We start from the raw sequence: 12,562 nt of genomic DNA, 5'->3' as shown, positions 1-12,562 counted from the left end.
TGCTGATGAGTGTCAATAGGGGCTCAGACTGGCTCTGCGGGGACTGGCTCTTGTTTATTGATTACAAAGTATCATCTACATGTGGTCACACCTCTGTAGGTGTGATTGAGGCTCTGCCTTTATCTCTGCCCTGGTCTGTATTTTAAATCAATAAGCTAATAGGAATGATTATCAGTATTATTAATGGCTATCATTTGTGTAGCACCTTACAGTTATGCATTACCTCCTGTGACCATAGTGGCTTTTGGAAGCAGGTCTTCTTCGTGGCTAAAAATGAGCACAGTGAGGTGCAAAGAAGTGACTGCTGTCCATGCTGTAGGCAGATGTCTGCGGCAAGGTCACAGCAGATGGAGAGTCAGAATTGGGACTAGATGGCAGGGAGGAAGTCAGGATGGAGTTTCATAAAAATAAATTTAAAACTTGAATTCCAGAAAGCAACTAGGACCTTGAATAGCTTAGTGGGTGAGGAGGGGGAGAAGAAAGGTGAGATTAAGGGGGAAATGAAAAAGAATTGTAGAACTGTCTTACAGACGTGTCTGTAGTTCTTCAGGGTTCCAGAAGGCAGAGCTCTAAGTAAAAGTTACAAGGGAGCCAGTTCGATGTAATGGCTGTGGTAAGTCAAATCATGTTCAAGTCCTTACCCGTGGTGTTTGTGAATATGTTACATCACACGGAAAAGGAGAGGCAGGGTTGCTAACCAACAGGTCGGGGGATGTCTTGATCTGAGTGGGCCCAGTGGACTGCAGGTTCCCTTACAAGTGGTAGAGGGGTGCCGGAGAAGAGATCTAGAGAGGTGACAACGGGCAGTGTGAGCAGGACTCACTCTGGCTTTGCAAGCGGGGGAGGGGCTAGGAGATAAGGCCTGCAGGCGGCCTCTAGAGACTGGAAGAGCCTCAGAAAGATGCACGGCTCTGCCAACACTTTGATCTTCACCTCGTGAGGTCCATGTTGGATCCCCGACCTACAGAATAAGATCATAAACTGGTGGTATTTTAAGCCACTAAATTTGTGGTAGTTTGTTAAAGCAGCAATAGAAAACAAATACAACAGGAAAAAGAACTACCTACCAATGAGGTCTGTCTAGCACACCGTCTTTTCTTAAAGCAATGATTTTCCTGTATCTGAAGGTATGTAGCCAGTAGGCAGAGCAGGTCAGGATACTGTAGAGAAGGTGTCTGCATTGGGAGGTAGGAATAAGAGTTGGCCTCAGAACCCAGTACATAGGCAGTAGTCTCTGTTCTGAGACAAAATGGGCAAAGATTCCTTAGAAGGTCCAGTTCGCCTGGGCTTGCCCTGTCCATCAAGCCATATTTGCAAGTTTTCTTTTTCTTTTTTTAATACTTCCAAACCTGGCCGATGATCACCTACATATTTTAGTTTGGCTTCTCTGTCCCCAAAGGGTAGGATATGGTTTGACTTTGGAATTTGTTGGGAAGGTAAGTGTGCTAGTTTTAGCTGTTTCTTGGATTTTTGTATTCAGTTTGCTTTTAGAAAATATCCTGTGGTCAGGGTCAGAGAAAAGCCAGTTAGGCAGAAATAGTTTGCATCTCTGATACCAGCACATTTTTCTCATTTTCTTGCCTTCAGAATGCTATGAAATGTTAGCCCTGAGTTTTCAGTAGGGTGGGTTACAAACACAGTGTGACTCCTAGATTCATTGCAGAGTTTGCTTCAATTTAATGCTAGCATTCTTTCTTTGATTCTACCTTTGCTTCGTGGGAGTTCAGTGACTGCATTTCTTTCTGGGATAATCATAGTGTCATCAAGCTGACAGATAACTATCTTTCACATCACTGCCTCCTCCTAGAAAATTCCTGAAGAGCAGCTGTAATATGGTTGGATGGCTACATGATTGTTTTCCATGTTCAGGAGTAATCGCAAAGCAGTTATAATAGCAAATTGGTTATTTGCTGTTAGCTGGGAAGCCTTTTAAAATCTAACTTATTAAATTTCTATTAGTCATTAAATATAAAGTGTTCTCAAACTGTTATAAAAAAGGGCAAGGTTTTCTTTGTGCCCCTCCCCTCTCCCCACCCCTCCCTCTCCTTCCTCCCCCCCCTTAGCCCCCCTCCCCCCACCCCTCCCTCTCCTTCCTCCCCCCTTAGCCCCCCTCCCCTCCCCCCTTAGCACCCCTCCCAGTAACCATCACACTCTTGTTCATGTCTCTGAGTCTCATTTTTATGTCCCATCTATATATGGAATCATATAGTTCTTAGTTTTTTCTGTTTTAGTTATTTCACTTAGTATAATGTTATCAAGGTCCATCCATGTTGTTGTAAATGATCCGATGTCATCATTTCCCAGGTGACGGAAGACAATTTGACTTTGGGTGAGGGTTATGCAACATAATCAAATGTCAAAATAACCTGGAGATGTTTTCTCAGAACATATGTACCCTGATTTATCAATGTCACCCCATTAAAATTAATTTTTTAAAATGGCAAGGAAATGGGGAAACTTTCTGTCCTAATCTAAATGAAAGCTAAACTGCACGTAGCCCTAATGACCCAGCAGGTCTACTCGTAGGAACACCCCACAGAAATGTATACATGTGTTCATCAAAAGCATATTCGAGAACGCTCAGAGTAACACTTTTCATAATAGGTTCAATATGGAAACTCTGCAAATGCCCGTCAGTAGTGGAACAGATAGATCGTGATGCTTTTCATTCAGTGGCACACTCTGCAGTCACAGGGATGAATGAATCCACACAACGACATGGGTGACTCTCGCGGTATAATGCTGAGTGAACTAAACACAAAGGAGTCAGCACTTATTTAGGGTTTAAAAAGCCAGACAGAACTAATGTATACTAATGTATATATAATGTCTTAGGACCAAGGTCACCCCTGTGGCATGCAGGGTGATTGTACTGGAAGGAGCATGGGTGGGAAGGCGTCTGTTCTGTTTCTTTATCTGGGTGCTGCCTACATGGGTGTGTTCGCTTTATGAAAATTAATTAAACTATAAACTTGTGCTTTCTGTATTTCTCTGAATATATGTTACACTTTAATTTCATTTTTAAAAAGTGCCATTGAGGCCCTGGCCGGTTGGCTCAGCGGTAGAGCGTCGGCCTGGCCTGCGGGGGACCCAGGTTCGATTCCCAGCCAGGGCACACAGGAGAAGCGCCCATTTGCTTCTCCACCCCTCCCCCTCTCCTTCCTCTCTGTCTCTCTCTTCCCCTCCTGCAGCCAAGGCTCCATTGGAGCAAAGATGGCCCGGGCGCTGGGGATGGCTCCTTGGCCTCTGCCCCAGGCACTAGAGTGGCTCTGGTTGGGGCAGAGCGATGCCCCGGAGGGGCAGAGCATCGCCCCCTGGTGGGCAGAGCATCGCCCTGGTGGGCGTGCCGGGTGGATCCCAGTCGGGCGCATGCGGGAGTCTGTCTGACTGTTTCTCCCCATTTCCAGCTTCAGAAAAATACAAAAAAAAAAAAAAAAGTGCCATTGATAAAATACTCCTCAAAAAAAAAATTCTTTGTTGGCCTAAGCTCTAAACTATTGGTGAAATAGTTGTGTTTTACCTCATATATACATATTTAATGTGCTTCAAATTAGCACACTTGTATTACTTGTTCATTATACCACTAATCCTTTAATAACATATGCAGACCCAGCCGGTATCCATGTCTAGAGTAAGGTCTTAGCTGTTTGGAATTGTTTGAGCTGCAGTCTCCACGGCGCTGCTTCTTCGTGGGTTACACACGAGAGTCAGAAATGAGTAATAATGACCCAGGGATTATAAAGATAAAGAAGCAGAACTTGTTACTTTAATTCTGTCATTCTCTGTTACTACTTCTAGGATTTTTGTGTTTAAAATTTTAAATGAAACAGAGTGCTGATTATTACTGAAAACTATTTTATCTAATAAAGGGTGCATCTTAAAAATGATCCACTCTAGTTGTCAAAATTTGCTAGCTCTTCCTCTGCAGGGGGCGGCTCCTTTCACTAGCCTACTTAAGCGTGGAAACTCAGATGGAAACGGGAAAGCTGTGGAAATTTTCAGCAATTTTACTAACATCAAATTATGGTGAATACTATTCTGAACTTGGTTAACATTTTTAAATTGTATATATGGACAGATTATTTTATATATTTATTTCTGTGTTTGCTTTGCATCTTATGTGTCTATGTTTGTTTACATTGAAAATCTTAGCTTGTCAAAAATAATGCCATGGAAATGAATAGAAAGAAAAATAGTGCATTTAAAAATGTGAAAGGAAACAAAACATTGCCTGACCAGTGGTGGCACAGTAGATAAGAGCGTTGACCTGGAATACTTAGGACCCAGGTTCGAAACCCTGAGATTGCCGGCTTGAGCATGGGCTGATCCAGCTTGAGCTCAGGTTCACCAGCTTGAGTACAGGGTTGCTGGTTTGAGCATGGGATCATAGACAAAATCCCATGGTCATTGGCTTGAGCCCAAAGGTTGCTGGCTTGAGCAAGGGGCGCTAGCTCAGCTGGAGCCTCCCAGTCAAGGCACATATGAGAAGCAATCAATGAACAACTAAAGTGCCACAACTATGAGTTGGTGCTTCTCTTCTCTTTCCCTTTCTCTCTCTTTCTCTCTCTCTCAAAACAAAGTATTGTACATAGGGAGTTATGGTGTAATTCTTAAGAAATCCTTCCTCCTTATTCAATCACCGAAGTAAGTTAAGGTTGACTTTTTTTTTTAATGTTTATTTTATTGATTTTAGAGAAAGAAGTAAGGAGAGAGACAGACAGACAGAGACGACAGAAACATTGATCTGTTCCTGTATGTGCCCTGACCGGGTAGCGAACTGACAACCTCTGTGCTTCAGCATGATGCTCTAACCACCCGAGCTATCCGGTCAGGGCAAGGTTGACTTTTTTTTCTTTAAATAACCTCATTCCATTTACTCTCCATTTGACTCCTCCACCCATTGCTTATTTCCCTGTGCTCCTTCCACACTCCACCCTTCCACCACAAACACCTAACTTCTTTTGATTGCTCACCAGTCTTTCAAAGCAATTGATTAACATCAAATTTGCAGGTTTGTTTAAATTACAATATTAGCTAGTAGTCCATTTATACCCACTCTTTTTCAAAGCTAGGAATTTTTTAATGTTGAAGGAAAGTAAAAATAACTTAGGATGCACTTTCCTGCTTCACGTAAACTCATCCTTGCCTCATTGTTGGAAAGCATCCTTAAATATTCATCCCCGGAACACTTATTAAATCATGGAGCACCTGGGCAGTAGAATAGTCTGTACGGCCACTGTTCATTTTTAAATGCCTGTTCTTTTTAATACTAATATTCTGTAACAATACAGTATGAGTTCTAAGATGTCATTATAGATACATTTTTTAAAACAAAGCTTCGAAGAGTGCTACTGTTTGTGCAGAATAAAGGCGGGGTGTATATGCTTCAATGCCTGAATGCTAAATATTTCTAAAAGGACAGAAAAAAACAGCACTGGTCACCTGTGGAGGTTGGCAAGTTCAGGTGTAAAAATAAAGTGGACACCCTTTATCCAGTTTGATTTCTTTACTACCACATGAGTGTTTTCACATTTTAAAAATGCTAAAACTTGCTGGCACAAACTGCATCATAATACAGTCATCCCTTGGTATTCACGGGGGATTAGTGGGTCCAGGAATCTCTGCAGTGCTCTAGTTCCTTATATAGGGTGGCGTGGTATTTACATATAACTCACCCGTATCCTCTCTTTAAAGCATTTTTAGATTAACTTATAATACCTAATACAATGTAAATGCTATGTAAATAGTCATTATGTTGTTTTGTCAAGGTAATAATGACAAGAAAAATGTTCACATTCTGGGCAGACACAACCATTGTAGGCCTACCTAGATAGTACCCGTCTGCAACAACGTACCTGTTTTTTTCAAATATGTTCAATTCACAGCTGGTTGAATCCGCAGATGCAGAGTGCGTGGGTAGGGAGGGCCCACTATAGTAAGAGCACAAGTCCCACAGAGAACGTCGCTGGTGATCCCAGCACCACCAGACACCTGAGCTGCTTCCCAGAGCCGTGCGTTCTCACTTGGTGGCAGAACGAGGCATTGGCAGTTTCTGAAGGCCCACTTTCAGTGCCCTGTGGAAAGCCGGGTGCCAGTTCCAGTGTCAGAGCTCCTGTGTGCCTCGGGTGTGGCGGCACCTTTCTCCTGGGCCTCTGCAGCCCATCGCTCACTTTTCATGTAGCCAAATGCCAAACTTTGAATGTGAGAAGAGTGCACGCCTGGGTATTTTTATTTATTTACGATTTATGCCCCATATTATTCCAAAAAGCTAAATGTGAAGGGAGGGTTACTAAATTTATGGATAATATAAAACTGGACAAGTACAAGATTGGAATTCAGTAAAAGGATTTGTACACTGATTGTTAGTAGCTATTAGAGGTACGTAAGGTAAGTTAATTGCTGTGGTTGAGCACTGAATTTAACTTTGAATTTCTTGGCACATAAAGTGAAAGAAGGGATAAAAAGTATATAGTTACTTTTATATGAAGCCAGAAAATAATGAAGTTTTGCCTAAGGAAATGGACATTTTCCTGACTCAACTCAAGAAGGGAATTCAAATGCAGATCTTATTAAAAATGTAAAGAGAGAATGACTCAGGTTATCATGGTGGTTAGTTAGTGCCTGTCAAGATATTGAAATTAGCTAGTTAGAATGTGCCAAACCTCACAAAGTATGTAGTCTCATTTGTATATCAGATCTGTCTTTGTCTCTGCACTGTCACCACAGTGCTGCTCTGTCATTGGAACTGCTGTCAAGGGCGCCTGATCTATCTCCACGTTCACTCTTACCCTTCCAGAGTCTTCTCCAGGCTGTGGTCAGGGGTGCCTTTCTGGAATGCACATCTGATCGTACTCCATCCCTGTCTCCATTCTATCCGCTTACATCACCTGCATCCCATTTTAGGATATAAGACCCAAACCTCCCACCTCCCCAGCCTCTCCTGCCACCCTCTCTCCCTGCTGTCTGCTCCAGCCTGTTTTTTCGTCCTTGTTTCTGGCTATGAGCCCTTTGAACATTGCCTCTCTCTCTCAGCATGCTGTGCCTGCCTAAGCCTCCTGGACTCCAAGGGCCCCCTCCCCACTATTGTTTGTCCTCCTGCCCCTCTGTGCCTCTCTCAGGAGTGTTTGTCTCTGCTGTGATGTCCTCCCTAGCAAACCGTCAATCCCCTGACAGCAGGGCTTGGCTCAGCTCTCACTCACTCTTTGACCCAGCTTCACACCTCTACCTGATGAGCAGTCGGGAGTCAGGAGACATTCAAGGGATGGGAACCACCAACCAGCGATCTAGATGCTGCAGCTGCCCAGCCTCCCTTTCCAGTAGACTTTATGCCATGCTGAGACACATCTCCTCTGAAGCCCGGTGCTGGTCACATTGCTTCCTTGCGCCAAGACTTTCAAGGGGTTCCATGTCTTATAGGATACAATCCACACCCCTTATTTTAGCCCTCCACACACTGGGCCCAGTTATATTTCCACACTCGTTTCTCCCAGGTCCCTCAGTCCTTGCACCATAACAAGAATGCAGCTCTCTGGACTTCTCCTGCCCACATTATTCCATCAGCCCTTCTCTGCATGTTTAAATCTTAACCATCCCTTAAATAACACTCCTGGGTGAAAGTGATGCCTTCTATTGTCTGAACTCTGAGTACCTGTGACATGGTACTGACTTTCTATATAAATTATAATTATTTTATGTACAAATCCATATCTCCCACATTAGATTGTAGTCAAGTCCTGTGTAGCATGAGCCTTACCTGGTAGGTAGTCATAAAAATGTGTTAAATGAATGGTAGTTTGCGTTAAATATTAGCATCATTGTAAGTCTTTTTTTTTTTTTTTTTGTATTTTTCTGAAGCTGGAAACGGGGAGAGACAGTCAGACAGACTCCCGCATGCGCCCGACCGGGATCCACCCGGCACGCCCACCAGGGGGCGACGCTCTGCCCACCAGGGAGCGATGCTCTGCCCCTTTGGGGCGTCGCTCTGCTGTGACCAGAGCCACTCTAGCGCCTGGGGCAGAGGCCAAGGAGCCATCCCCAGCGCCCGAGCCATCTTTGCTCCAGTGGAGCTTCGACTGCGGGAGGGAAAGAGAGAGACAGAGAGGAAGGAAAGGGGGAGGGGTGGAGAAGCAAATGGGCGCTTCTCCTGTGTGCCCTGGCCAGGAATCGAACCCGGGACCTCTGCACGCCAGGCCGACGCTCTACCACTGAGCCAACCGGCCAGGGCTTCATTGTGAGTCTTTAATAGCAACCATTTCTGTTGCTTAATTTGCAGTACAGTTTCTGTTTTTATACATATAACAAATAGCAAGTAACTGTAGATTCTCCTTTTCTTTTAAATACCTCCAAAGATTAGCGACTATGAATTCAGGTCATACGCAATGACCCTTGAACAACATGGGTTTGAACTGCACAGTCCACTCATATGTGGATTTTTTTAAACAAATGTTGTAAATTTACTTTCTCTTATGATTCTATAGATATTTTTCCTCTAGCTTACTTTATTATAAGAATGCAGTGTATAACACATATATCATACAAAATATATTTTAGTCAATTGCTGATGTTACTGGTAAGCTTCTGGTCAACAGTAGGTATTAGTGAAGTTTTGGGGGAGTCAGAAGTTATCCATGGATTTTCAGCTGGGCAGGGAGTCAGAGCCCCTAATCCCCATGTTGTTCAAGGGTCAACTGCACTGCTTCCTGCACAGTTTCAAAGTCGCCGTGCATCTTTTATTACAGGGGTTCTGCGTTATTCTGATCCTGAATGCAAGAAAGTGAAACAAAACAGACTCAAGGGAAGACTGCCCCAATTAGTCCTCTCTACAGAAGAGGTGACCGATGGCCGTAGCACTTGTTTCCAGAAGAGCATCGCGGTGCCACCTCCCTGGCCGCCGCTGCCCTCCGCTCGGCCACAGTGGGGGTTGTTGCCGTGACTCCTGCAGTGCGAGCATAACTCTCACCTCCCGTTTCCTTTCCAACAGGCCGATTTAAACTGCAATATTCAAGATGATGCCGGGGCTTTTTATGGCGTTACCAGTCAGTATGAGAGTTCTGAAAATATGACGGTCACCTGTTCCACCAAAGTTTGCTCCTTTGGGAAGCAAGTAGTAGAAAAAGTAGAGGTAAGTTGGCCTCTGTAATCGGGAGCCTTCCTTCAAGGCAGGCTGTACTGCCCTTTACATGTTTATTGGGACAGAGTTTTACTTTTTTGTGTGTCTCTTCCTGCACACCTCCCTTTCTCCCCCCCCCCCCATTACTTCTAAAAAGGCAAAATTATTTGAAAGCAACTGAAAGAAGGCCAGGAGGAAGTCCCATGCTGGCCCCCCTTGATGAAGTTGGCTCTGCCCTGCCAGCCAGCAGTGTGCCGTCCTTCACGAGGCCTCATGTGGGCACCTGGTGTGGGAGCTGCCACCCATCAGAGGTGGCTTTCGCACCCACCCCAGGCCCCAGGGCATTCCCAGGCACAGTAGAGAATAGTCAAGGTGGGACTCAGCGGATGGTGCCAGCCTTCTAAACCTGGCACCCTGAGTTTGGTATTGTTCCCTTTTGCCATGTCTTCCCCCTTCGTGACAATTGTTTTAAGTCTATTCCAGCCCATACTGGGATCAAATACCTGCGTGTGGCTTCGTAATTGCATGCCTCCCTCCCTTTCAAAAAAAAAAAATTCTTGTTTTATCAGAGTGGGTCTTTTAGTGTGAATGATATTTGCAGTTGATATTCCATTTGAAGTTTCTTCCAGTGTCTCTGCTCATTTCCCAGTCAACCCATGTTCACTCACAGCAGCCGTGGGCCTTGGAGGCCCAGGAGCCCAGCCTGCAACAGACTCTGTGCTGAGGGGAGAGAGAGAGAGAGAGAGAGAGAGAGAGAGAGAGAGAGAGGAGGTGCCCTGGGGAGTGAGAAGGAGGAAGGGTGTCTTTTTTAAGACCTTGAGCTAAACAGTGAGGATTTGGGGTGCTGCAGGTCCTCGGTTGCCTGAATGAGGAGGGTGGCGCTGGCAGCAGAAGACATAGGTGAGTTGGCTAGATGGTCCGTTTAAGCCTAGGGGTCATGAGCTTTTACTAAACATGGTGGCCATGGGGATCCGGCTAGACATTTTGAATGGGGCTTAGCAGCGGACTGGATATTTAAGAAAGATGAAGCATTGAAGGTCATACACTTTATCCTTGGAAGCACAGTGCTTTACTAGCAGAGATAAGGAAACAGCGTGTTAAAGAGGAAATAAAGCATGATTATTGGTGCAAGACTAAAACTTAGTAAAGACAAGACTAAAAATAGGGAATTTCAAGCATTAACAATAAATGAAGCTATGGGAACGGAGATCTAGTTGTTGAGAGGATGAGACAGCAAGAGCGTGGCAATGAGTCAGTGTGAGGAGCAGCAGTTAGCCCTGCAGTGAGTGGAGGGGAGACTCAAAGTAGCGAGGAACAGAAATGGAGAAGGGCCTGACTGGTGGTGGTGCAGTGGACAGAGCATTGACCTGGGATGCGAGGTCCCACGTTCAAAGCCTTGAAGTTGCTAGCTTGAGTGCAGGCTCACCATCTTGATCACGAGGTTGCCGCCTGGAGCGTAGGGCCATTGACATGATCCCAGGTTTGCTAGCTTGAACCCAAAGGTCACTGGTTTGAAGCCCAAGGTCACTGGCTTGAGCCCAAAGGTCGCTGACTTGAGCAAGGGGCCACTGGCTCTGCTTGACCCTTCCCCCCCTCATGCCCTGGTCAAGGCACAGATGAGAAGCAATCGATGAACAGGTAAAGTGACACAACTATGAGTTGATGTTTCTCATCTCTCTCCCTTCCTGTCTGTCTCTCTCCCTCTCTCTCTCAAAAAATAAAAATAAAAGGCAGAATTTGAAAGCCTTCCTTTAAAAACAATGGAGGTGGCAGGAAGGATATCAGCTCAGTGCCGTGTCTGGGTAGCTTGGGGAAGGGCAGTGAGAAGGTGTCTGTGGAACGAGAGAAATCTGGGCAACCTAGAACCCGCTGACCTCCATCTGGAGGGGGAGGAAGCCATGTTGCCTGTCCTTGGTTGGGAACCTGGACGGTTAGTGCTAGGCACTGCCACCCAGTAATCAAGGGGTCAGTTGTCGGCTCATCTCTAGGTGGACTTCTTGCCTGGACAGGTACATGTGAGAAAAGATGAGCCAGACAAGTTAATTTCCCAGTTTTTTTTTTTAATTTTATTTAGAAAATTAACTTTACCACAGTGACATTGATTAATAAGAGTATATAGGTTTCAGGTAAACATTTCTATAACATTTGGACTGTTGATTATGTTGTATACCCATCACCCAAAGTCAAATCATTTTCTGTCACCTTATATTTGTCCCTCTTTACACTCTTCCCCCACTCCTCCCCCACATATCCCTCCCCCTGGTAACCACTTCACTTTTATCTATGTCCATGAGTCTCAGTTTTATATTCCATCTGTATGTGAAATCATACAGTTCTTAGCTTTTTCTGATTTACTTATTTCAGTCAGTATGATATTCTCAAGGTCCATCCATGTTGTCGTAATTGTCACTGTGTCATCATTTCTTATGGCTGAGTAGTATTCCATTGTATATATGGACCACATCTTCTTTATCCAATCTCTATCGAGGGACACTTTGGTTGTTTCCATGTCTTGGTCACTGTGAATAATGCTGTGATGAACATGGGGTTGCATGTGTCTTTACATACCAATGTTTTTGTTTTTGGAGTAGATAACCAGTAGAGGGATTGCTGGGTCATATGGTAGTTCTATTCTTAGTTTTTTTACTTTCTTCCATAATGGTTGTACTAATTTGCTTTCCCACCAGCAGTGAATGAGAGTTCCTTTTCTCCACAGTCTCTCCAACACTTATTACCTGTCTCATTGATGATAGCCAATCTAACAGGTGTAAGGTTGTATCTCATTGTAGTTTTGATTTACATTTCTGGAATAGCTAGTGAAGATGAGCATCTTTTCACATATCTGTTGGCCATTTGTATGTCCTCTTGGGAGAAGTGTCTGTTTCAGGTCCTCTCCCTGAAAAATCCAATTTTTTAATTGGATCGTTTGCTTGTTTGTTGCTGTGCTTTTTGAGTTCTTTATATATTTCAGATTTCCCAGATTTCAAATTACCCTTCATTGTCTCCTCAGAAAACATACCCAAAGCTCTTTATTAGTTCAGGGAGCAATCCAAGGTTGCTTTTGACTGAGGAAATCTCAGGAACTTTCACAGAGAAGGTAGCATGAGTATGGCAGGTGGAGATTAATAATTAAGCCTTTAATCCATTTAGAGTGGATTTCTGCATTATGTATGTAAGGGAAGTCTGCTTATAGTTTTCTCCCAAATACATAGACATTTGTGTCAAAACCACTTATTAAATGTTCCATCTTTTTCCAACTGAATGGAAATGTGCCCTGAAGTCACCACATAAACGGGAAGCATCCTGGCATCTCTCTCTTCTCTGCACCCTCCACCTCCATGTGTCCCAGTGCATGCTTATTTAATTACGATTTATTTTCTAGGTTAGTAACCAGCATTTATTCTTCCAAATAATGAAACCATTTTAAAAATGTAAAGAGAAATGAAATCTTAT

The 12,562-nt window shown here is 44.1% G+C and overlaps 1 protein-coding gene across 8 annotated transcripts in view; it reads left to right on the top strand.

The window, feature by feature from the left end:
* The window catches only part of TEAD1 (TEA domain transcription factor 1), a 279,132-nt gene that overhangs the window by 249,488 nt on the left and 17,082 nt on the right, over positions 1-12,562 (top strand). For all 8 annotated transcript variants that reach the window (XM_066365705.1, XM_066365711.1, XM_066365732.1 and 5 more), the window contains one exon: positions 8,981-9,121. In XM_066365705.1, the coding sequence (XP_066221802.1) occupies positions 8,981-9,121 (141 nt within the window). The remainder of the gene's footprint in view (positions 1-8,980; positions 9,122-12,562) is intronic.

Source organism: Saccopteryx leptura, chromosome 1 (assembly GCF_036850995.1).
Source record: "Saccopteryx leptura isolate mSacLep1 chromosome 1, mSacLep1_pri_phased_curated, whole genome shotgun sequence".
Taxonomy (NCBI): domain Eukaryota; kingdom Metazoa; phylum Chordata; class Mammalia; order Chiroptera; family Emballonuridae; genus Saccopteryx; species Saccopteryx leptura.
The sequence above is the reverse complement of the archived record's forward strand: the minus strand, read 5'-3'. Positions and strand labels throughout refer to the sequence as shown.